General features: G+C 36.5%; 1 protein-coding gene across 1 annotated transcript in view; it reads left to right on the forward strand.

The window, feature by feature from the left end:
• LOC107583869 (multiple epidermal growth factor-like domains protein 10) overlaps positions 1–22,377 on the forward strand; it is a 148,844-nt gene that overhangs the window by 16,181 nt on the left and 110,286 nt on the right. Inside the window, exons 2-5 of the mRNA XM_016270222.1 lie at positions 6,583–6,715; positions 12,160–12,283; positions 16,207–16,308; positions 16,837–16,933. Of these exons, the coding sequence (XP_016125708.1) occupies positions 12,168–12,283; positions 16,207–16,308; positions 16,837–16,933 (315 nt within the window). The 5' untranslated portion in view covers positions 6,583–6,715; positions 12,160–12,167. The remainder of the gene's footprint in view (positions 1–6,582; positions 6,716–12,159; positions 12,284–16,206; positions 16,309–16,836; positions 16,934–22,377) is intronic.

The raw sequence follows: 22,377 nt of genomic DNA on the forward strand, positions 1-22,377 counted from the left end.
GGGAAGTAAATGACTGGGCTGTGGTGAGCTTGTTTGGAACCTGCTGGGGGTTGTTGAGGAGACAAGGGACCCCTGCTGTTACCCTCTGACTGGGGCAGCAGGATGCCGTTGTGAAGGGTTGAGTGGGTGTAAAGCTTGTGACAGTATGAAGACTGGTCAATAACTTATGTGTTATTCATTTTTACAGAATTATCAAACAAACAAATGCATTTGATTGCAGAGAGGCTGTAATTCGACCTTATTGACTTTTTATTCTGCTTAATTAAGATTTTTTCCTGTTTCTTTCAGGCTCATGTAGACATTGTGAATTATAACTGTGGAGGAGCACTGAGTTCAGGAAGAAGGGTCTCAGTCACTTGCTCAAAATAAATCTAATTAAGACTGTAAGACTTGGTGTGTTTGACACAAGATAGGATTTGACATACTGAAAAAGCAAATGAGCACAAGGTACATTAACAGGCAGAGAGCTGTTAAATATATCCCTCATTAGTGTTGATCTTGTCTGATTTTTTTTCTTTTTGCCTTCAACTTCTTGTTTTCTTCATTAATACTTCAGCAATGATTGTAATCATTGCTTTCTTTGTATTTATGCTCAAGTGAAGTTGTTGATCTGTTGTTACAGTATATTCTTAGCAGCCTTTCATTATAATGCTGTCCCACTGTTGTCTATTGAAGATGGTTAAGTTATTTTTTCCACAGGACATTTAAGGCCCTGTTCACACCTGGTAAAATTTAGGGATGCACCATTTTTAGAAATCTGTCTCATACCAGTAAGCTGATAATTATATGAATGTTATTGCTGATATGTTAAAATGAATGGATAGTAAAATACTAAAATGCTAAATCATTTGTTTAAAACGCTAGAGGTGAATTTAAGAATCACAAAATTATAATGTATGCCATAATATATTTAGGATATTCACATATTCACAGGATATTGCTTCTCAGATCTGCTAAAAATTGCATTTAACAGCATTATAAAAGGGATGGTTCACACAAAAATTTAGTTTTTGTCATTATTTACTCACACTCATGTCGTTCCAAACCTGTATGACTTCTTTATTTTATGGAAAATAAAAGAAGAATTCTCTCTACCTTAAAATCACTCTACCTAGAGTTGGGTGAACTCTACCTTTAAATTAGTGTTTATTTTCAATTGAAAAAAAAATGTAAATGTTAATTTTAAATTGATCGTTAGATCACAGAAAAGGTCATATAAATGTAAAAATTTAGGAAATGAGTATATGCACAATAAGATATCCAATAAGAGCTTATATACTGTATATCCAACATGAATGGAGTCCAAAATCTTTTGTGAAGTTTACTTTTTTGGATATTCATCAATATGCACTGAGGCACTGACATAATTGATGTATATACAAAATCAGAGACCCTCCAATCACAAGTGTTCACTGAAGATCCTTTTTAGATGCATAATAGTCTCAGTTGATGGCTTGTGATTGGATAGATGTTAATACGAAAGATAAACATGGCTAAAATTATATTTAGTCTCCTTTAAGCCTGTGGCATCCAATGTGCTGCAAGTTGCAACCAGGTGTCCTGAGTTAGAATGATGGAGGCCTTTGCTAGCCTATGCAGGAGTAGAGCACACAGCATGACAGGAGAGATAAAGTTTGCATTGTTCTTTGCATAAACAGGTAAGATCAGTGTGAAAGTCTGAAAGTCTGTTTTGGGGTGCAGACTGCAGATAAGAAAAGGTTATAGTTATGAAGGATGGCGTTGAGATTAGCAGGCTGTAACCGGGCTCAGTGGTGGTGTGAGATGCCACATTTTTTGATTTATGAGGGTCATGATGATCAGTGGTTGCACCATGAATAATCCATGTCCCCAGAATTAAGTGACCTAGAGCATTCACTAAATTTCCCCGCTGTGTTTTTCAGTTCCACGCTTTCTTATCCACACTTACTTCATTCAGGACAGAGTGCTGCTGATCGAGAGATTGGCTTATCTGTTGATTCTGTTTGTTTGCCCTTTGTAAAATATTGTTTGGGGGGGTTTTTTGTATAAAAGCATTTGCCAGATTAGTACCTGTTGAACTAATGTGTGCAGATAGCCATTGCTTAGAGGTAAAGGAAGCATGAGCACTTAGGTCCAAACAATCGCACTGATCATTCAGATAGAAGAAGGAATTACTTGGCTGCTGCAATTTAACAGACCATGGCACTCTTAATGGTCCAAGCTACTAAATGAGACAAGACAAGGCTATCTTAACAGTTAGATCCTTCAGGTCAATCACATGGTTCATGGGAGAATGTCTGTGACCTTTTGGTTGAAAACAGTCATAATCAGAGTACTTTATTATTTTTGCATGAGTTACCACCAGTTACGGCAATATGATTATTTGCTCATCTTATTGTGAATCCACACTGTTCTTCAGTAGATATGTTTACATGCAGGGCTGAGTTGGAATGAAAAGCATAAAAGCACCTCAGTTATCATGTTTTCTATTTGCTTCTTAAATAATCCTTTAATTATTAATTAGCATGCAAAACTTTGATTCTGACTGGTTTCAACAACTAGATTAAAAAAATGACCTTTTTTCAGATTATTGCGGTTTAGTTTAAGCAAGATAGAATTTCAAGAAGCTGCTTCTAAATCCCACATTTTTTAAGTAAAGTAAGAAAAATGAGGAGAAAGCTTTCTTGGCATAATTTAAGGCAAACCAGCCAATTATACACTAGGGTGCCATACTGAGTTGCCAAATTCTTTAATAAGCTGTAGCGAATCAGCTCATGGAAAATATGAATAATTAACCATAACTAGTTATAATTAACTATTCATATTTTAGATCCACTGTAGATATTTAGCTGACCACTCAGGGTCAACACGCTGTTGCTTTCTCGTGACAGGAACACTGACAGGTCTCACAAGCTTTACAGTGCTATGGTAACATTGACACTAAATATTGCACTTCATATGTGCAGAAAATTGTGCAGAATATGTATGATGCAAATGTATGTAAACATTTTCAGTGGGTCTGCAGGTAGATATAAACAGTACATTTAAAATCTGTAATCAGTCTGAATTTAGATGAATTTGGATTTACAAAATGTAAACAAATCAGTGATATAAAAACAAAGTATAAGTCGTATTGTTCAAAAGATTGAAGTTCAGTAAGATTTTGTTTATTTTTTAATAAATTAATACTTCTATTCAGTAAAGAAGAATTAAAATGATAAAATATGACCATAAATAAATTAATGTTGCAGAAGATTTCTATTTCAAATAAATGCTGTTTTTATCAATAGCATTTCTATTTTTGAGGATCCTGAAAAAAATAAATGACGATTTCCACAAAATATTAAGCAGCACAATTGTTTTCTACACTGATAATAATAATCTTGAGCATCAAATCGGCATATTAGAATTCTTTCTGATCATGTGATACTGAATATTATTTTAGGTGAGCATAAGAGATCACTCAGATCTGTTTCTTTAAAAAAAAAAATCCAACACAAACCACATGGAATCTGATCTTTTCAATTCAATCTTTTCTACTTCCATATGTGGTCCTAATTCAGATACAGGTCTAATGCGACCTCAGTCTGAACAGTCATATCGGAATTCATGAGACTTTTATCTCACTTTGGATTGACATTCATCACAATTCTTTGCTGATGGGAGTCAATTCAAAGATTTTACACTTTGGTAGTTCTTTGGTCACTTGGTCAATATGGAAGACAGCTGTGAAGGTACTCTGTGGAGGGACAGAGAGGTGTTACAACTCAAGTATTATGGTGACCACAAACAAAACCTGAGAAAAAAACCTCTTTGTCCTAATTATCGTCTGCGCACAGATTGACTGGCTTCCACGGCACAAGACCTTATAAATGAACGCGTAAGCACTGGCTTCAGTGGCTTCTATGTTTACTTCTTTTTGACAGTGTGTTGTGTGCCATCTTTGTTATTGTTGTTTTGCAAATGCGGGCCAATTGAAGACTGTGACCGGTTCACAAACAAATCTGATACTGGCCACGTTTAAAAACTTGAGAATTGAGAATCAGGCTTGCAGTTTAAACATCGCTGTAACTGGTGCATTTAGTGTTAACAAAACTAATCTAGTTTTGTGTATGAAGACAGAAATCATGTGATGTGTGGAAATGTGTATAGTACAGTAGAACATTGTGCTGTAAATGAAATCAGTCATTACTGAAATTCTCACGGAAAGTATCATGTCAGCGGTTCTAATCTGCGTCTTCACTCCAACGTCAGCAACCCTTTCAGTCTCTAAATGATTATATGTAAATGGTCAGTAGCTTCTCTTAAATGAGGACAGAAATATATAACCATAGCATGGTGACATGCTGACATAAACTTAAGATGTGGTCATGACTCCTGTCTGAGTGGATGGGTTGATTTTACTGTATTGTTGAGAGAGCTGCCAGCAGACCCATAACATCACTCACAGAGGGGCTCCGATGCAGGGGGATCAGGGAATTGGTTGGTTAATTGCATTGAGCTCTAATACGTGCATGTCCTGAATCATGTCAATGTCTTCTTTGGTTGACAATGTGGGAATACAGAGTTGGTTTGAGTATTTTAAAGGATCCTTTTTCTCTCAAGAGTCTGGACACAGAGCAGTATCACCTGGCACTTTTCATTATTTACACACCACAATGTCTATGAAGACTACTGCATTGTTGTATCCCAAAGCTAAAAAATAAGTGCAGCAGGATAAATGAAGCCAAAAGGGAGTTTTAGTTTTATGAAGAGGATCTTTAGTGTGTGAAATGGAGACAATGAAACATGTTGTTCTTATTGTGAATGCCAGGCAGACAACAAATACACATTGAGGCCCACCATATTGATCTGAGTTTTAGGTTATTGTTCTATGTGCACAGACTCATTAATGAGAAGTAAAATGGAATGGCTTCATATTTCAGTATCACGGTCTTGGGTGAAATACTTTTAGTTACCCATTAGTCTCATGGTTGTCATGTAATACTACGACCATTGAAATACATGGCAGCAGAACAGAGCCTAATGCATTTTGTCATTTCAATAACACTAAGCTGTTTGTCTGAGAGGTTTTATTCAAAGATTAATCTTGAAGTGTGATGTAATGTTTTAAACAAATACTACCTCACTAATAGTAGAGATTTACATATGAACATTTCAGTACCGTTCAGCCGATTAATTGTTTTCATGTTATGGCTGATTATGATAAATGGCTGGTATTAAAATTTGATACAGTTTTGTCTAAATAAAAATTAAATACTAAAAACTACAAGGCACCAGAACATCAAAATCGAATGTTGGCTGATACGATAAATTAAAAACTGTATATAATATTGGCTGATAACCTACACTACCATTTTGGGTCATTTAAAAATCGAATCCAGCCATTACACTTATTCAACACTGTGATGCTGAAAATGTAAATCTATGTGAGTGGCTTTGTGATAGCAAGATACAGTCATACTACAGTGTTCAGTTCTACAGTGTTCAGTTTTATTATTTACAGAGTTAGCTTCTTTCAAATGGAAATTCCACTTTCAGTTCAATCTAACTCACCTTTCATTCAGTTAGCTTTCAATTACACACTTCATTATGTTCTGTAATGAGTCCAGTGATGTGCCTATACATTCCACCCTGAGGGCCTCACTGGGGTAATATATGCAATCCCATTTTGCACACTTAGGCTTGTTGCCACTAATAGACAGAAGAATTCAGAGCATCATTTGTTCATAGAATTTCCCCTTGGGATTCTAAAAAACACATCTTATGTAAATCCAACAGAACACGAGCAGCGATACAGAGTCGTGGATTACTGCACCTCCATCACATCTTAGTATCCTGTGTCTCAGTGATGCTCCACGGACTACTTAGACAGACAAACAAGACCCAGTAGCTATAGAGGCTGACCGCGGAACTTTTCAACATGTAGACAGAACATTGGTAGAAGAAGTCACATCCAGACAGCCTGTCCCCTCCAGTGTGCTTCCAGCTCTTCTTCCTGCTCTTGTTCCACTCCGTGTCCTCGCCTGCGGCTTTCTGCCCTGGCCTCTTCTGAGTCTGAAGGAGAAGGAGCATAAATAATGAATCTCGATCACAGCGAGGAAACGGAATCTTTTGTTTGCACCCGCAGTGTTGTTTTTCTCATTTTTTCCTGAACCCGACAGAGATGACCCACGGCCTAACGCAGGCATAATGAAGATCCGCGTAATGAGGCTGAGGAATACGAGGCCCCTAGTTAGACCCGAGCTGTTGGCACAGCGGTACTTGTCATTGTGTCGTTAATGGCCATGGATAGCTTGCTCTCCTTTGCTATTGTTGAGAATGCTCTTGTGGGGCGATGAGAGGCTTTGACACTCCATGCTCTTAAGGTAATGTAAGCTCTCACCCTTGTGTGTTAGCAGGAGGTGAATAAGCCCAATATTTCATCCCCTCCAAACTGAAGGTGCGGTTTAGATTTAAAATCGGGGATTTAGCAGCTGTTGCATTGGGGATCTCCTAATGCTTGAGTCCCTTTCCTGAGTGTCCCTTTTCCCCAATCTTTTATTCTCTTTTCTTGTTCTAAAGCTGAACAACTGTTTCTTCTCTCTCTTTCTCAATACCCAGGTGCCCTCTCTTTGCTTTGAGTCTGATTATCGGTCTGTCTGGTCTCCTGCTCTTCTGTGTCTGGTTGTCTGGTTCAGGCAAGCAGTGATCTTCCACAGCAGACATCTCCAGGGATTGCAGGCCTTGGTCTGAGGTGAGTCCTACCAGGATCCATCGCCTTTGCTCCTGTCTCTCCTCGTTCGCAATCACCATTATATCAGTCGGAGCCACGCAGCTTTAATTCTTAGAAATCAGTGTTCATTAGAGTCACCTGCACTTCAAGAGGAAGCACAGAATAATTTGATGTCAGATGCCTCATTATGGTACTCCTACTTAAAGCCATGGCAAATGTATAATCTTTTTCATGCTCGAGAACCACCGCAAGTCTATGGGGATAACAGAGCCGCAGATGCATTTTGATTAAAGGCTAAGTTATCTTGCGGTGCAAATCAGTGATTCATAATACATGGAATTAATTACAGAAGAAGTGGTCTGATCATGCCTTAAAACTTTATTGCTTTTGCCATCTATGTATGTTTATAGCAGACATTCTACATTTACTTCTATAATTTGGATGTCACTTATGTTGTCAACACAGTGTTGTCAATAAATGTCATGCTTTAAAATTGGCGTTAAAAGGTTAGCAGGACAAATCACAGCTACTCGCTGTAAAAGTAGTAACCTGCAATTGGTTTTTGCTCCTACTTTAAAGAGTTGTTTCTACCTCATCTAACTTTTAAATTTAGTTTCAACATATACTACTGCTCAAAAGTTTGAGGTCGGTAAGATATTTTATGCAAGTCTCTTATGCTCGCAGATGCTGCATTTATCAAAACTACAGTAAAAACAACTGTAATATTGTGACATATTATTACAATTAAAAGAAAGTGCTTTCTGTTTTAATATATTTTAAAATGTAATAAATTCTTGTAATGGCAATGTAGAATGCAAAATTTAAGCAGCCATTATTCCAGACTTCAGTGTCACACAGTCCTTCAAAAATCATTCTAATATGCTAATTTGGTGTTCAAAAACATGTCTTGTTATTATCACAGTTGAAAACTGCTTAGTATTTTTATGGAAGCCATAATACAGTTTTTTTTTTCAAGATTCATAGATGAACAGAAATTTCAAAAGATCAGAATTCTAATATTACTACATTATAATTGTCTTTACTGTGACTTTTGATTAATTTAATTCATGTATATACAGACGTTTTTTATACTTTCCTGAACCATTGTAACAGAGGTGAGTAAATGACTGTAACACTAACAGTGTTTTTGTATTTTATTTATGAATAAATTGCTAATAGAGGTCTTAGACAAAGTTCCTAAAGTTTCCTGCTATAGGTTGTGTCTCAGTGTTGAAATCAGTTCTGCGGTACTCTTGTAAAGGTTCTATCAATTACGATTCTGACCAATCATCAGAAGATTCGTAAAGATTTTACATCTTTTACGTTATTGTACATTTCAAAGTCTATACAAGCATGCAAAAATATCCACCTACCTAGGAATGCAAATGAAACCAGAGTGCATAATTTTAACTTCCAAGCTGTCATTGGGAACAGCTGTTTGTACATCTGAGCAGAACATCATAACAGCTTTACTCTAATAGAGATATCTTACAGCTGTAAGGAATGATACGAAGCCTTCAAAGGGTGACTGTAAATTAACCTTTTTACAGAAATGAGCATGACTTCAGTCTCTGCCTTTGAATGAACTATTATATAGTGTGGAAGTTAAATCAATATTAATTTTCTCTCACGCGAGAATGACCTGTGAAGACCTTTCAATGGTCTCAGATTGGCAAGTGAGTGAAGCCAATTTTATTAGACACGTCATGCAAATCATTAACAAGGTTAACAGATTAGGTATAGAGTCCAAACAAAGTTCAAAATCATAAAAATGTCACAAACACACTCACTTACCAGGATGTTAGTGGTTGCAATAGTGCTTCTTTTCTGATCAGATACATAAGAGTTGCCTAGAATCAAGCAAACTGTTGTTCTGGCGTCCTTCTGCGATACCCCCTGCCGTTTAACATAATCAGTGCTTTCATGCTTCACTGGCCCATGCTTGAGCAGTGTGTCATTCACGTACCCTTCTACATCTGTCTCTGTCATGTCAATTCATCACACACATCCTCATCTCCCATCATGTGTCTAATGAAATATCTTGACAGTTTAAACAAACGGTTCACCCTGTGTGGTCTTAAAGAGTCCTTCATCATTGTCATGGGACTAATATCCTGTGCTAAGTGTTACAGAACATACACAGTAACACAAGTATGTGTGAGTATAATGTGCATAAAGACTGGTGTATCGACCAGATGAATGAATCACACAATATTTGGACATTTTGAGATTATTAAAGGGTTAGTTCACCCAAAAATGAAAATTCTGTCATTAATTACTCACCCTCATGTCAATCTAAATCTGTAAGACCGCCGTTCATCTTTGGAACACAAATTAAGATATGTTTGAGAACTCTCTGACCCTCCCATAGACAGCAATGTAATTACCACAATCAAGGTCCAGAAATGTAGCAAGGAGATTTGGATACTCTCCAAAATGGCACCAGGGTGATGCGGAGGAGACGAATTGTTGAATAAAGTAATCATTTTTGTTTTCTTTGCATACAAAAAGTATTCTCGTAGCTTCGTAAAATTATGGTTGAACCCCTGATGTCACATGGATTATTTTACCGATCTCCTTGCTACATTTCTGGACCTTGATCTAGAGACCTGCGTGGGACGGATTTTTCAGTCCCACTCCCACAAGATTTTGTCCCACGCCCACCCGCTCCCGCAGAAAAATATCTTATCTGGGCCCGCCCGCAACATTCATATTTTGTCCCGCTCCCGCCCGCAAAAGCCCGCATAAAAGTAATCTATAGGGATGCTCCGATCAGGATTTTTGCAGCCAATACTGAGTACCGATTTCTTGTCATGGTGATCGGCCGATACTGATGCCGATTCTGATGCTTCAAGCTTTATATAGACGGTTTCATCTGGCGCACACGCCTAGCCTGAAGTTAATTTCCGGTCTGTGTTTGTTTATCAGTCTGGCTATGGCACCGGTGTTCTGACGATTTGTGCTACCCTGTCAGATTTTGCTACATCCCATTAAAACAGATGGTAGCATAATTCGATGGCTACCTATCAGATTTTGCTTCCAGCATGATATTAATAAGGTGTGAGGCTTTATTAACATGTACACCTACCCCAACCCTAAACCTACCCTTACAGTAGGATAAATACAGTGTTTGTAGCATAATCTGATAGGTAGCATTATTTGTCAGAACACCGGCTACAAACGCAGTTAAAGTTAAGGTGATGAGTAGACTGAAGTTGGGCTCAGGTGGTTGTGCGGGTGTGTCTCCCATACATTTATTTATTTGTGGCGCTCGCCACAATATCAAAACGGACTGATTTTCCAAAAGGCTTCGTTGAATAAACATGAGCAAGTGCTGCACGTTTAAAAATCAAAACGAGGCGCGGGTGTTTTTATATCACTGTATTTCTGAAGGAAGACTATCTTTCGAAAATTTTCGATGTCATTTAATCTTGCATGTTATATGCATGATAAAGCAGCGTTTGTGAGCTCAGTGCTGCTTTGTGTACAGCCATTTACTGGGGAACCCTCTGTCTCTCCCGCTTTAAAGCACCTCCTGCTGGCAGAGAATTTGCTTTTTCAGTAAGTCCGTCTGATTTACGCAGCAAACATATTTTCATATTTTGCTTTTCCTATATCCACGGGCGCTGCAGATAATCCGTGGGTCGGGTAATAAAAATGCATTCTGATTATTTGCGGGTGGGTCGCGGGTGGATAAAATAAATCATAAATTATGCAAATATTAACAAAAAAATTTTTTAAATAAATTTTTTTCATGAGGCAGACGATTTCGTGTGTGTGTGTGTTCGTTCGCCTGATCGGGAATTTGCAGTGACAGAAACGGTGACATTCCAGATAAAGTTTGAAAGGAGTGAAGCCTGTGTTAATGCTATTGAGTAGGCTAATATGGCCAAAGAAGATATTTTGTGTTGTAAATAAATTTTAATTTAAAAGCAGCCCACGATGAGCATGTTATGTTACCGTTATCCCTTACGGCTCTGAAGAGGTTTTGTTCAATCCTCCACACTGTGACAACTCATAAAAGACTATTTTTAGCCAAGCAGCGTGGAGAGCCACTTCTGAAACATGCCGCGGCTGGCTGATATAAACACAAGCATAGAGCGGCCGCGATCCCGTGGAGCCGTAACGCACCGAAGATGCATTCAGTGAGGCGCAGATCAGCTCTAACGTCACTGAATCTGCTGTTAAAAATTAACCATCCATTCATCATATCATCATGCAAAACATACACGACAAATAGTGAATTTTTCATTGTTTACACAGTTTATGTCAAGTGGAGGAGAACAGTTGGGAGAAAATCCGATGTGTGTCAATATATTGTCTTAAAGTGACAGACTGGCGCTTGGGCCATCAAAATGCAAATCTGCTCTGAATCTGAATAAAGTTATAGCTTTAATAAGCATTACATACACTGAAAACTATGCAGTGTTCATTTACATTTGATTACTTTTAGATTTCTTTTGTAGGCTATTACTTACCTAAACAGTAATGTTAGTAGAACTTCTTGGAAAAATGACAACACTGTTTATTTAATTTAATTTGTATATTTGTTTTATTGAATTTGTCAGTTTGTTTTACTTTGTTTCTTTGTTCATGTTCTTACTGTATCTTATCTTATGTATAAAATACTAAAAATGCCTGCACACAGGTGCATTTACAAATTGATGTTTTATATTAATTTAAATATTTATTTTACATTTCAGAATATAAAGCAATGGTAATTCAGCTCTTAATATGTCTGATATATATATATATATATATATATTCATAAGTGCAACAAGTCATTTGCATGTGAATCATCCCTACATTTTATGTTTAGATAATTTCTATTTTGCGGGAGTCCCGCGAATCATTTTATTCTCCCGCATCCTGCACACACACGAGTCTCTTCCCGTCCGCACCTGCACTCGCCCATCAAGAGTTGTCCCGCACCACACCCTGTTGCGTTGGGTCCCGCGGGAGTGCAGGCCTCTACCTTGATTGTGGTAATTACATTGCTGTCTATGGGAGGGTCAGAGAGCTCTCAGAATTCATCAAAAATATCTAAGTTTGTGTTCCGAAGATGAACGGAGGTCTTACAGGTTTAGAACGACATGAGGGTGAGTAATTAATGACAGAATTTTCATTTTTGGGTGAACTAATCCTTATTGTGCAAAAAAAGTGTTTGCGTACATCTCGTTTGATTTAATTAAATTGTATTAGTCTGTATCACACATATTTCACACCATTATATCAGCCATCTGCCATTACACTTTGGGTATTCACCCATTTTGGTCAGTTGATGATAAAGACACACATATCGAATTTCTGTAACATTTCTTGATATTATTCTTAAAAAGTCATCTCTTTTCACTGCACTTCCAAGAATGTTCCAAGGGCTCCAATTTAGAAGAATGATAAAGGACAAAAAGTGTCCTTGTCTCTTTCTCTCGCACTCTCTCTCTTTCTCACTCTCATTCTCTCAGGAGGAGCCATGGGGCCGGTACGGGCCTACCCATTAGCCCTGCCTGTGCTGGCTGTTCTGGGCCTCATTATCAGCGCATGGAGCCTCAACCCAGATGACCCCAATGTCTGCAGTCACTGGGAGAGGTGAGAGAGGGGCACTCTCGTGTTAAACTCCATTTTACCTTCCGTTTATCCATTGCAGGATTCACACAGTGTAGTTATTCCTCTCCGACATGCCAGAAGGATGTAAATTACAAAAGAGGATTGTAATTTAACAGCGATCTGATTTATGTCTGTGATTGTTTGAGTTATAATGGGTTGTGGCAGTGTTCACTGTAAACATGATAAGTGTCTGAAATTAATCAATTAATTTATTCATTTATTTATCATACGTGAATTGTACATTGTATGAATACTTAATGAGAATATTCTTAATCAGAAATAATAATAATATTCCAAATAATTAACAATATCACAACTTCTACTAATGATAGTAAGTGTCATTAGTATTGATATTACAAAAAAAAAATTAATAATACAATTTAATTATAATATTATTATTAAATTTTAAAACTTTAAAAACAATGTTGTGGTGCTGCTTACAGGCTACTCATAATATAAAATCGTTCAACTGCAGCCAAGCTATTATTTTGAAAAAGTAGTATAAATTAAACTATAAAATAAGACAATCTCAGTTAGGATGCATCCAACTTGAAGAGATACATTTACAACAATAAATACACTAGAATACACCGTAATTTATGTAACTGAGTTAAATACATAGCAATGAGCATTTAATTTAATATTTGGTGGGGCTCGAATTGGTGTATTGTTTTAAAGCAGTTCATGTATTCGAACAGTCCAAACAAACTGATTCACTAGAATGCATTGGACTTTCCAATGCTACGTCTGACAGAGAGGACTGTTTAGGAGTCTGTTTGATTTGATATAAAGCTGTATGTATGTATTCTCTTAAGTGCCCGTCTATATATTGCCAATACAAACATTTGAATGTGATGTTAAATACAACTTAATGTGTTTGTCAAGCTAACTGCTACTTGCTGAAAAAATATTTTATTACTAAAAAAATCAACAATATTTTGAACAACTGGGCTAAACGTTTGTTCTGTATAAGGTGGGATGTAAGTGGTTACAAGCTGTTTGGATTAGTCGAAAAGCACACACAATGTGTATTTCAGTTCTATTCTGTTATCTTAGAGATTTAGGGGATTTACATTTGTTTGTTCCTGTATTGACTGTATTCACTTTTAATGGCACAGCTAAAGCGATGTAAAGGATTGTGTTTGGGAGTGTTGATCTGGTTACACTTGCCTGCAGGTATTAGGTTCAGTCACTAAACACACAAAACAATATTGATGTTCTTATTATTATCCTTGTGTGTGTGAGGGAGGGAGCGAGAGTGAGGATAAGTTGCTAAAATAAAGCAGGCAGAACAGCATCCAGTTGACCAGAACAATCTGTTTTGACTGAACGTATTGCCTGAAAAATTATTGTTTGTAAATGGTGTTATCAGTTATGACAAATAAGCAGGAGCAATTGCCCCTGCAGAGAGGAGGACAGAGGACTGCGGAGATGAATGAGTTTTAGCATTGCTTCCCTGAAAGAGAATACATCGGAGCTTTAATGTCATTTTGTTGGCAACAGTTTTGTAATGTTTTTTCAAGGAAGTTAAATCTTGTTTTTCTAGATTTGCTGTAGCTCTGGAAGGGAGTCTTGTTATTATTAGAGATAACAAGTTGTTTTGAACTTCAAGCTAAATAGATGGATACTTGTCTGAATATTACATTTGAGTATGTTATGGTTTTGTTTTTTGGGATAAAGTACCTTCACGGTACAGTTAATTACCAGCGGTACCAGCAAATTGTTTGCTTCTCTACAACATAATCATGTTTGGGCAATTTCAGGTAGGGGTCCCACATGGCAAGTTGTCACTTTTTACTCCAGTGACTATTTCTTGGGGTAGGTTTATTGCTGTATATGCAAATACGTAAATGTCCTGACTACAAAAAAGCTCAAACTTTGCACCCTTAATGCTCAGGACCAAATATACAGTTCCTTTAACACGTTTTGACCAATAGCAGGGAATGTTGCTATGCTGTATGGGCTACGTTGTCACAATGGAAAACTGCCATTAAACAGGCAATTATACGTTTTTTTTTTCAAAATGAATAAATAAAAAATAAAACAAGTATGTACTGTATGCATTTAATGTACTTTACAGCAGAAATGTGTAAGGTATCGAGTAGAGCTGCACGATTAATCGTTAAAAGATTGTGATCTCGATTCAGACACCTACACGATCTCATTTCTAAATGACAACGATTCCCCGAGTCTATTAAACCTTTGACAAAGCCTTACCGGATCATTCAAATCTGTGTTTGCACTGCCGCGGACACAGAGAGAGCAGTTACTTACCATGTTTGGTTAAGAAACATCTTCACAAACTGCCTTTTCAACTACACAGTATTATTTTTGTCTTACAGTCATTCATATTATCACAGAAATACTGGTGTGAAAGTTTATAGTTCAGATATAAACATTGACGTCTATGGCAGCGATCAAAAAAAAGCAAATCCCCTTTTGAAAGTAACTACGCTTCAAATAACATTTGTGTCGATTGCATTGTTTCACTAAAAGTGACTTAAAAATGTATTTGTCACTGAATTAATTATTCATTCAAGAGAATCATTCAAAAACGCTGATTCATCCAGTAATGAAACAAGTGAAGTAGGTTTATGAGTGAGTCGTTGAATCATTGATTCAAACAACTTTTTCATAATTTTAATATTAAAAATTGGTGTATTAAACATGTTATATATACACTACCAGTCCAAAGTTTTTGAACCGTAAGATTTTTAATGTTTTTTTAAGAAGTCTCTTCTGCTCACCAAGCCTGCATTTATTTAATCCAAAGTACAGCAAAAACAGTAAAATTTTGAAATATTTTTACAATTTTAAATAACTGCTTTCTATTTGAATATATTTTAAAATTTAATTTATTCCTGTGATTTCAAAGCTAAATTTTTTGCATCATTACTCCAGTCTTCAGTGTCACATGATCCTTCAGAAATCATTCTAATATTTTGATTTGCTGTTCAAAAAAACATTTATTATTATTATTATTATGTTGAAAACAGTTGAGTAGATTTTTTCAGGTTTCTTTGATAGAAAGTTCAGAAGGACAGCATTTATCTGAAATATGTCATAATCGTACTTTTGATCAATTTAAAGGATCCTTGCTAAATAAAAGTATTAATTTATATACCCCCCCCCCCCCCAAAAAAAAATACTGACTCCAAGCTTTTGAATGGTATAATCATAGTGTATAATGTTACAAAAACTTATTTCAGATAAATACTGATCTTTCTATTCATCAAAGAATCCTGAAAAAATTTACTCAAGTGTTTTAAATATTGATAAAAATAATGATAAAAAATGTTTCTTGAACAGCAATCAGCATATCAGAATGATTTCTGAAGAATCATGTGACTGGAGTAATGATGCTGAAAATTCAGCTTTGGTCACAGGATTAAATTACATTTTGAAATATATTCAAATAGAAAGCAGTTATTTTAAATTGCAAAAATAGTTCACAATATTACTACTTTTGCTGTATTTTGGATCAGATAAATGCAGGAGGCATTGCTGAGCAGAAGAGAATTCTTTAAAAAACTTTAAAAATCTTAGTGTTCAAAAACTTTTGACTGGCAGTGTATGTTAAAATGTTTAATAATTCATTCAAAATAATTAAAAACTTTTAAATAGACTGCAGCAATAATATTTTGTCACACATTATTTTGTTTAGTTCAGAATTGTGGGAGAATCATGATCTCTATTTGAGACAAAAAAAAATCGTGATTCTCAGTTTATCCAGAATCGTGCAGCTCTAGTATCAAGCCATATATTGACCCAGTTGGTTCTTAACCAGGGAGTTGAGGCTTCTGGGTAGCCCCAGCAAAATCCCAAGGGGTCCACAGGATGACTTTAATTATATATATTATATCACTAAGAGATTCAAATTTCTCCTTGGTCTTTCCCTCTCTCAGCTACGCAGTGACTGTTCAGGAGTCCTACGCTCATCCTTTTGACCAGATCTACTACACCAGGTGCACCGACATCCTCAATTGGTTTAAATGCACCAGACACAGGTGAGCATGACCCTGACCTTTGAACTACAGTTGTCACAATTCCACTTCATGGCAACAAGCAGCACTCTCCCACTAGACACATAAAAATCAAGGTGTCAGTGTGCCAGTGTCTTTATTACCAAGTGTTAATGTTACCAGCCATGATTGTAGTGGTCAGAGTCGGGATGGAAATGGCCATTTGACTGTCATCCGACATTACATTGGTTTTAATTGCTGCATTAAAGACTTTATCGTTAGTGTCCCGGCTAAAAGCTGTGGGCTCAATGAGTCACTGTGCTGCAATGTTGCATTCAGAGGCGAGATGTCCTTCACCGAACACGGAAACTTTTCCTTAACTCACTTTAATTATGTTTATTTCTCCCCTTTCCACCTCTAGGGTGTAGCTTGGATTAGACACAAACAGAAAAGCTAATGGTAGCCTGGTGCATACCATAATGTCCTTGTGTCTCTGCCCTTGTGGAGTTCACCTGCCAGGCTATTGATGTTCATGCTTTCGCTTATGTGTATGTGTACGTGTTTCCATCTCAGGACCAGCTACAAGACAGCTTATCGACGCGGGGTGAGAACCATGTACCGTCGACGTTCTCAATGCTGCCCTGGCTACTTCGAGAGCGGAGACTTGTGTGTCCGTGAGTGTCTTTTATATTTCACTCGTTTATTTCCTCTTAAATCACCACAGTTCAGTTTCTCTTTCTTGCAAGTGGTTATGAGCACAATAAAAGCATTCATCTGCTTGAGCTTTGTCCTCTTAAGCCTTGAACCCCGCTCCTTCCTCTGGAGGCATTCATCAAAATCTCAGCCATCTTTGAGGCATTTTTGCAACTGCATATTTCAGGCATAATTTGTGCCTTTCATTACTGGTCCTACTCATATTGGGTTTGTTCATATTTTCAGTTTTACACTTCCAGTACGCCATTACAATGGCATTAATAGCATTCAGTTATCGCTCGTATAAAAAAAAAAAAAGATTCTTGAGTCATTCACTGCAAATACATTGTCCTAATTCCTCCCGTTCAGGAGATAATACCCTAATTAAGGAAATAACAACTTTCCCTTGCTGTGGTCAGAATGATAGATTTTAGCGATTATTTTATTAGCAATGAATGTCAAAAATGTAAGCTTTTATACTAGTTTATTGTCTTTTCGTGCTTCCAAGACTGTAAATGCGTGTTTTGTTTCTCAGGATTGTTTATTGTGTGGGCCGGACTCATTATTCTTTAATGTGTTTTAATCACGAGTGAGCGAATCCTGTCAGTTATCTCAGACCTTTGGCTCACACGGTTCAGCAGTTGTTTGACAATATGCAAAAATCTCTGCGTGAAAGGACCTCACACAGGACCGTGTCAAGGTGATGAGGTAAATAACAATCTTACCAAGCTCCAGGGAGAGGATAAAAATCAGCACACTTAGCTTAAGAGCAAATGGGATTTGATGCCCTCACAGCTACTCGGCATTTTTAACAAGAGGGAGGGACGGGCTTTCTGATGGATGTCTGTTTCTGGGTGGATGGCTAACTATGGACAGCTATGTCGCCATAAGAGCTGATGAAACTAATACCTGTGGTCATGTTTTTAGGCTTTGAATATGTAAGGTTATGATAAATGTTGTGGACCAACTCAGTGTCCACTCCTAAAGCATCTTGACGTTAATAAGCATAATGCCATTGCCATAATGTAATTCTTCAGCCAGTGCATTTCAAATGGACTCCCATGAGAATGAAACAAATTAACAGTCTTCATTAATTCATGATATGGGCCGCTGTGGTATTCAACTCTGCAGGAATCATAAAACTTTACTTCAGTTCAGTGTTATGAAGAGAAGAGGATAAGCTGGTGTGGACAGTTGAAATGCTGATTACTAACCTGCGATGCTGTTATAGGAAGTCACACTAATTCATAATTAATCTTTATTTTAATGTCACCATATCAAAGAGAATTTTACACTTTACCATGGAACGAGCCATGAGACCCAGCAGCTGTTTTGCTGTCATCGTGTCACAGGGACCTAACCGGCATTGTCTGTCTTTGTAGTTTGATTTAAAAGCCTAGTCATTTACATATGCCACAGAAAACACTTTTTATGATCCAAGGACATTTTTAATTTTACGGTTTCACACCTTGCTCTCATGACAGCAGGTATTGAGAAATTTAATATTTCAAGCAGTTATTTAATTGATATATTTGCTCACACTGTTTCTCTTTTAAGCTTTGAAAGTATTAATTAATCCAAAAATGAAAACTGTCATTTTCTCACCTTCATTTTTTCGAGACCTGTTTATTTCTTTGGTGGAACATAGTCAATGTCCAAGCAAAGAAAGTTGAAACTTTTTTCCTAACTTTTTTCTACTTTTATAACATAACATAACATATTTTTTTAAATGTGAGATTTAAAATCCCCTGGTCCCCATCCACTTAAATTGTATGGAGGAGAGCAGAGTGAAAATTCTTCACGTTTTTTCATTTTGAATTGCACAGAAATAAGAACTTGAATAAAGCTGTACAACAACATGAGCATGATTAAATGATGATGTAATTTTTATTTTGGGGTTACCTATTCCTCTTACAATTAAACTCATTTACCAAATGACCAAATCCTCTTGGATTTCTTTTGGTTCCCATTGAATAAAATGTAGAGTATTGAACAATAGGAGCCAAAAGAGAGAAATACATGGATTGTAACCCTCTTGTAAATCAACAGCTTGTTCACCAGATGTTGTTCTTTTGTTACTAAAGGTCATTGTAGAAAGGAGGAGGTTTCAACAATGACCTTTAGTAAAATGATTTTTTTATGACTGAATGTGGGTGACCATGGTCTGTTGAAGATAAAGTTGATCTCATGTTTCTGTCCTTATTGAGTGGGATTGTGTCCAGCTTTTTCTGTAGCCTGAAGGCACTGCTAAAAACCATGGGATTAGGTGCAGCTGGGATAGGGATCAGTTTTGACATTGTCTGGTGGTCTGAGTGGAAGAAGGCAATGACAATAATCAATAATGTTACCATTACCACACAATAGATGCGACAATTTCATGTTAACAGTTGCTGCTGTAATGGAACCACACCAATCTGTGGAGAACATGGTAGGCATATTTTTTTTCCCCTCAGTGACCTCATGGTATGTTTATTGCCTCTGTGCACATAGAGGTGACCAAAATATGTTTTATAAAATGAGTAGTTCCAACTCTGATTGGTAAAATAGATAAAATCAGTTGTTTGTGCACCAAGATGCTACCTTGCATGCAACCATGAACAGTCTATTTTTAGGCTAATAAGCTGAATTACTTGGCGGAGGAATTGTTTATTGTGAATAATAATAAAAGCATTTATTTACTGAGCATTTTCTTGTTGCTCTACTTTGCATTTTATAAAAGCAGTAAACCACTAGAGGCTGTGTGTTACAGCTATTTTACTTCCCTTAACCACAGTTTGCTGTTTTTAATAGATTTTGCCAACCTGTATTTGGCATTGATTTAATTGACGTAATTAATTAATTTATTTAATTGACTTAATTTATTTAATTTGTGGACTTTTGCCTGTTTGTTAGACGTTTAGTAAATAGAGCACAGGCCGGACTGGTTGGCAAACCGGTGTTACCTGTACAACCTAAAGAGACACTAACTTCCCAAACCAAGTCTCCAACAAATGTTAATTGTTAAAAGTATTTCTTCATTTAGACATTTATTTTTGTTCAGACTTTATTTGATTTCCCAGGTATAATCTTTGTATGTTAGGTGCCAGCAAGAAGTCTAATAAGAATTTTTTGTGCAATGGTGCGGTCAACTTAGAGAGGTCTGTGGGTTTTCAGGTTGTTTTTTTGCTGTATCTGCTCTGTGAATAATCCTACTGCTCTCAATGGCAGGATTAAGAGCTTTGTAGAACTATCTATGTTCACTTCATCGGGACAAGAAAAGGTATTAAAGCCATTTTCATTACATATGTGTAGATCTTTGCTTTTCTTCTCAATCTGAACACCTCAAGGTTTAACCTCTCATATGTGCCTATTATGAGCTGCATTCCTAGTAGAATCAGACCCTTGTGCATTAGCTGAAAGGTGACATGTTTGTAGGTGTCCACAGTGAGGTCAATCGAACAAGACTTTTTCTTGCTGTATGTGCCCAAATCATGTGTCATTTAACCTACATGCAATATTCCTATCAATCCCAAACTATCAGTGGACTTAAAAAGGCTCTTCTGTTGTAACTGTATGTTGTTAGCCAATGAGTCTATTCCTATCATAACACCAGCACTGTTTTTGCACGTGTGGATTGTGCATTTAATGTAGAGAAGGCAATCTTGCTCATACTGAGCTAAAATGACTTTTATTTGCAGAAGGAAACCGTACATGGAGCCAAAGCAGTTTACACCATCTGGTCAGAAGAGTCTCAAATAGTTAGTGATGCAGTATTAATGATGCTATGTGCATGCTGCAGCTTCTTGCTGGAGAATTAGATGCTCTAATAAAGTCCCAAAGTAGATTTTACATCTTAGTTTTAATGATGGGTTAGATGAGATCTTTTTTTTTCTTTCTTTGCCTATGTTTGATTCCAAATGCTGTTTTAGGTTTGTTATTAAAATGTTCATGCATAGTACTAGGATATATAGCAGATCCTTTATGGTAGATGCATACAGTAATAACCTTAGATTATTTAATGAGTTGATTGATTGACTGATTGTCAAACTGTATGTTTAAATCTTTGGCCTGATGAGCATTCAGCGTAATAATGCATGACAATTACAATTAGCTCTTTTGTTACATGGTATGATAACGCCAGTGTGTAATGAGATTAGCCTTTTATCGAAATGAAAGGCATCATTTTTCACCACAGCCTGCAGACATAGACCTTTTCTGTGTAGAAGGAAGAAGATTAATTGAATTTTAATTAAAATGCAGGACTTATTTTCTGAAGTATTATAGACACGTACATCAATTCAGCTCTCGGGAGAAGGCATGCTCCTACGTTACATAAATTCATTTTAATTTGCTGAAAAGATATGACAAATTAACATTTTGTCTCTGTTGGCTGATCGGAAATTGCTGATTGTAACAAAAATCAATAATTTCACCACTAGAGTTTTTTAAACCTCGCTTTTGAGCACGTTGTATGGCTTCATTGATTTCAGGAAGTCAAATTGATGTCTTTGTCAGCACAAAATGCTAAGGGTTTTCTTTTTCTTAAGCTGGGGGAGAACTGGCATGCTTGAATATCAGGTTCTCAGTGCTGTGTAAATCCATACTGCTTTATTTGCCAGTGGCAGGTTTAGAATTTTCTGTGTGTGGAGCATTTCTGCTCTAAGCACCATCCTCTGGGTATTTGGGATTCTCCCTCTCTCCCATCCCCTTCCTGTGCTTATGTTCAATATTGAGGGCCCAGGTGAAGGCTGAAAGAGCGATAATCTATAGCCATGCTGGCCAGGAATGAGGGCAAGTCCTGCCTCATCCTTTACCTTTATGCAGCCAGCTTAAGTGTGTGCCAGCATCAAAACATGCACACACATTAATTCACTCTTATGAGCGTGATTTATTTGCATGCACAAAAATTTTTATATTCATTCTGAGAGGCTCGTCTCAACTTTTTCAACCAAGAAGGCAATTTGCAATGTCTGCATACAAACAACTTCTGGAACTTTTATGGAGATGACTCTTCTTTCTTTTTGATATGTGAAGGTCACATTCACTGTGTGGTATAGATTTTTTTTTAACCCAGACTCTCAGTTTTATGAAAACTATGAAACTAAGTAACTATGAAAATCTGTTGTAATATTTACATTTTTATCATTATTGTCTGACAGTTGTGCTGTCATTTCCATCACAACCAATCACAACAAACAATTTTGCTCTATAATAAAATTAGATGTGATGTGTTAAGAAAACAAAGAAAAGTCAAAGTAAACACTATGAATATTATTGTATCTGTGAATTGCTTATGTTCTTCTATTATTAGTCACTTTGGATTAAAATTGTCTGCCAAATGCATAAATGTAATATCACTTCATATATATATATATATATATATATATATATATATATATATATATATATATATATATATATATATATATATATATATATATA

This window comes from Sinocyclocheilus grahami, unplaced genomic scaffold (assembly GCF_001515645.1).
Source record: "Sinocyclocheilus grahami isolate Dianchi unplaced genomic scaffold, SAMN03320097.WGS_v1.1 scaffold55.1, whole genome shotgun sequence".
NCBI classification, from domain to species: Eukaryota; Metazoa; Chordata; class Actinopteri; order Cypriniformes; family Cyprinidae; genus Sinocyclocheilus; species Sinocyclocheilus grahami.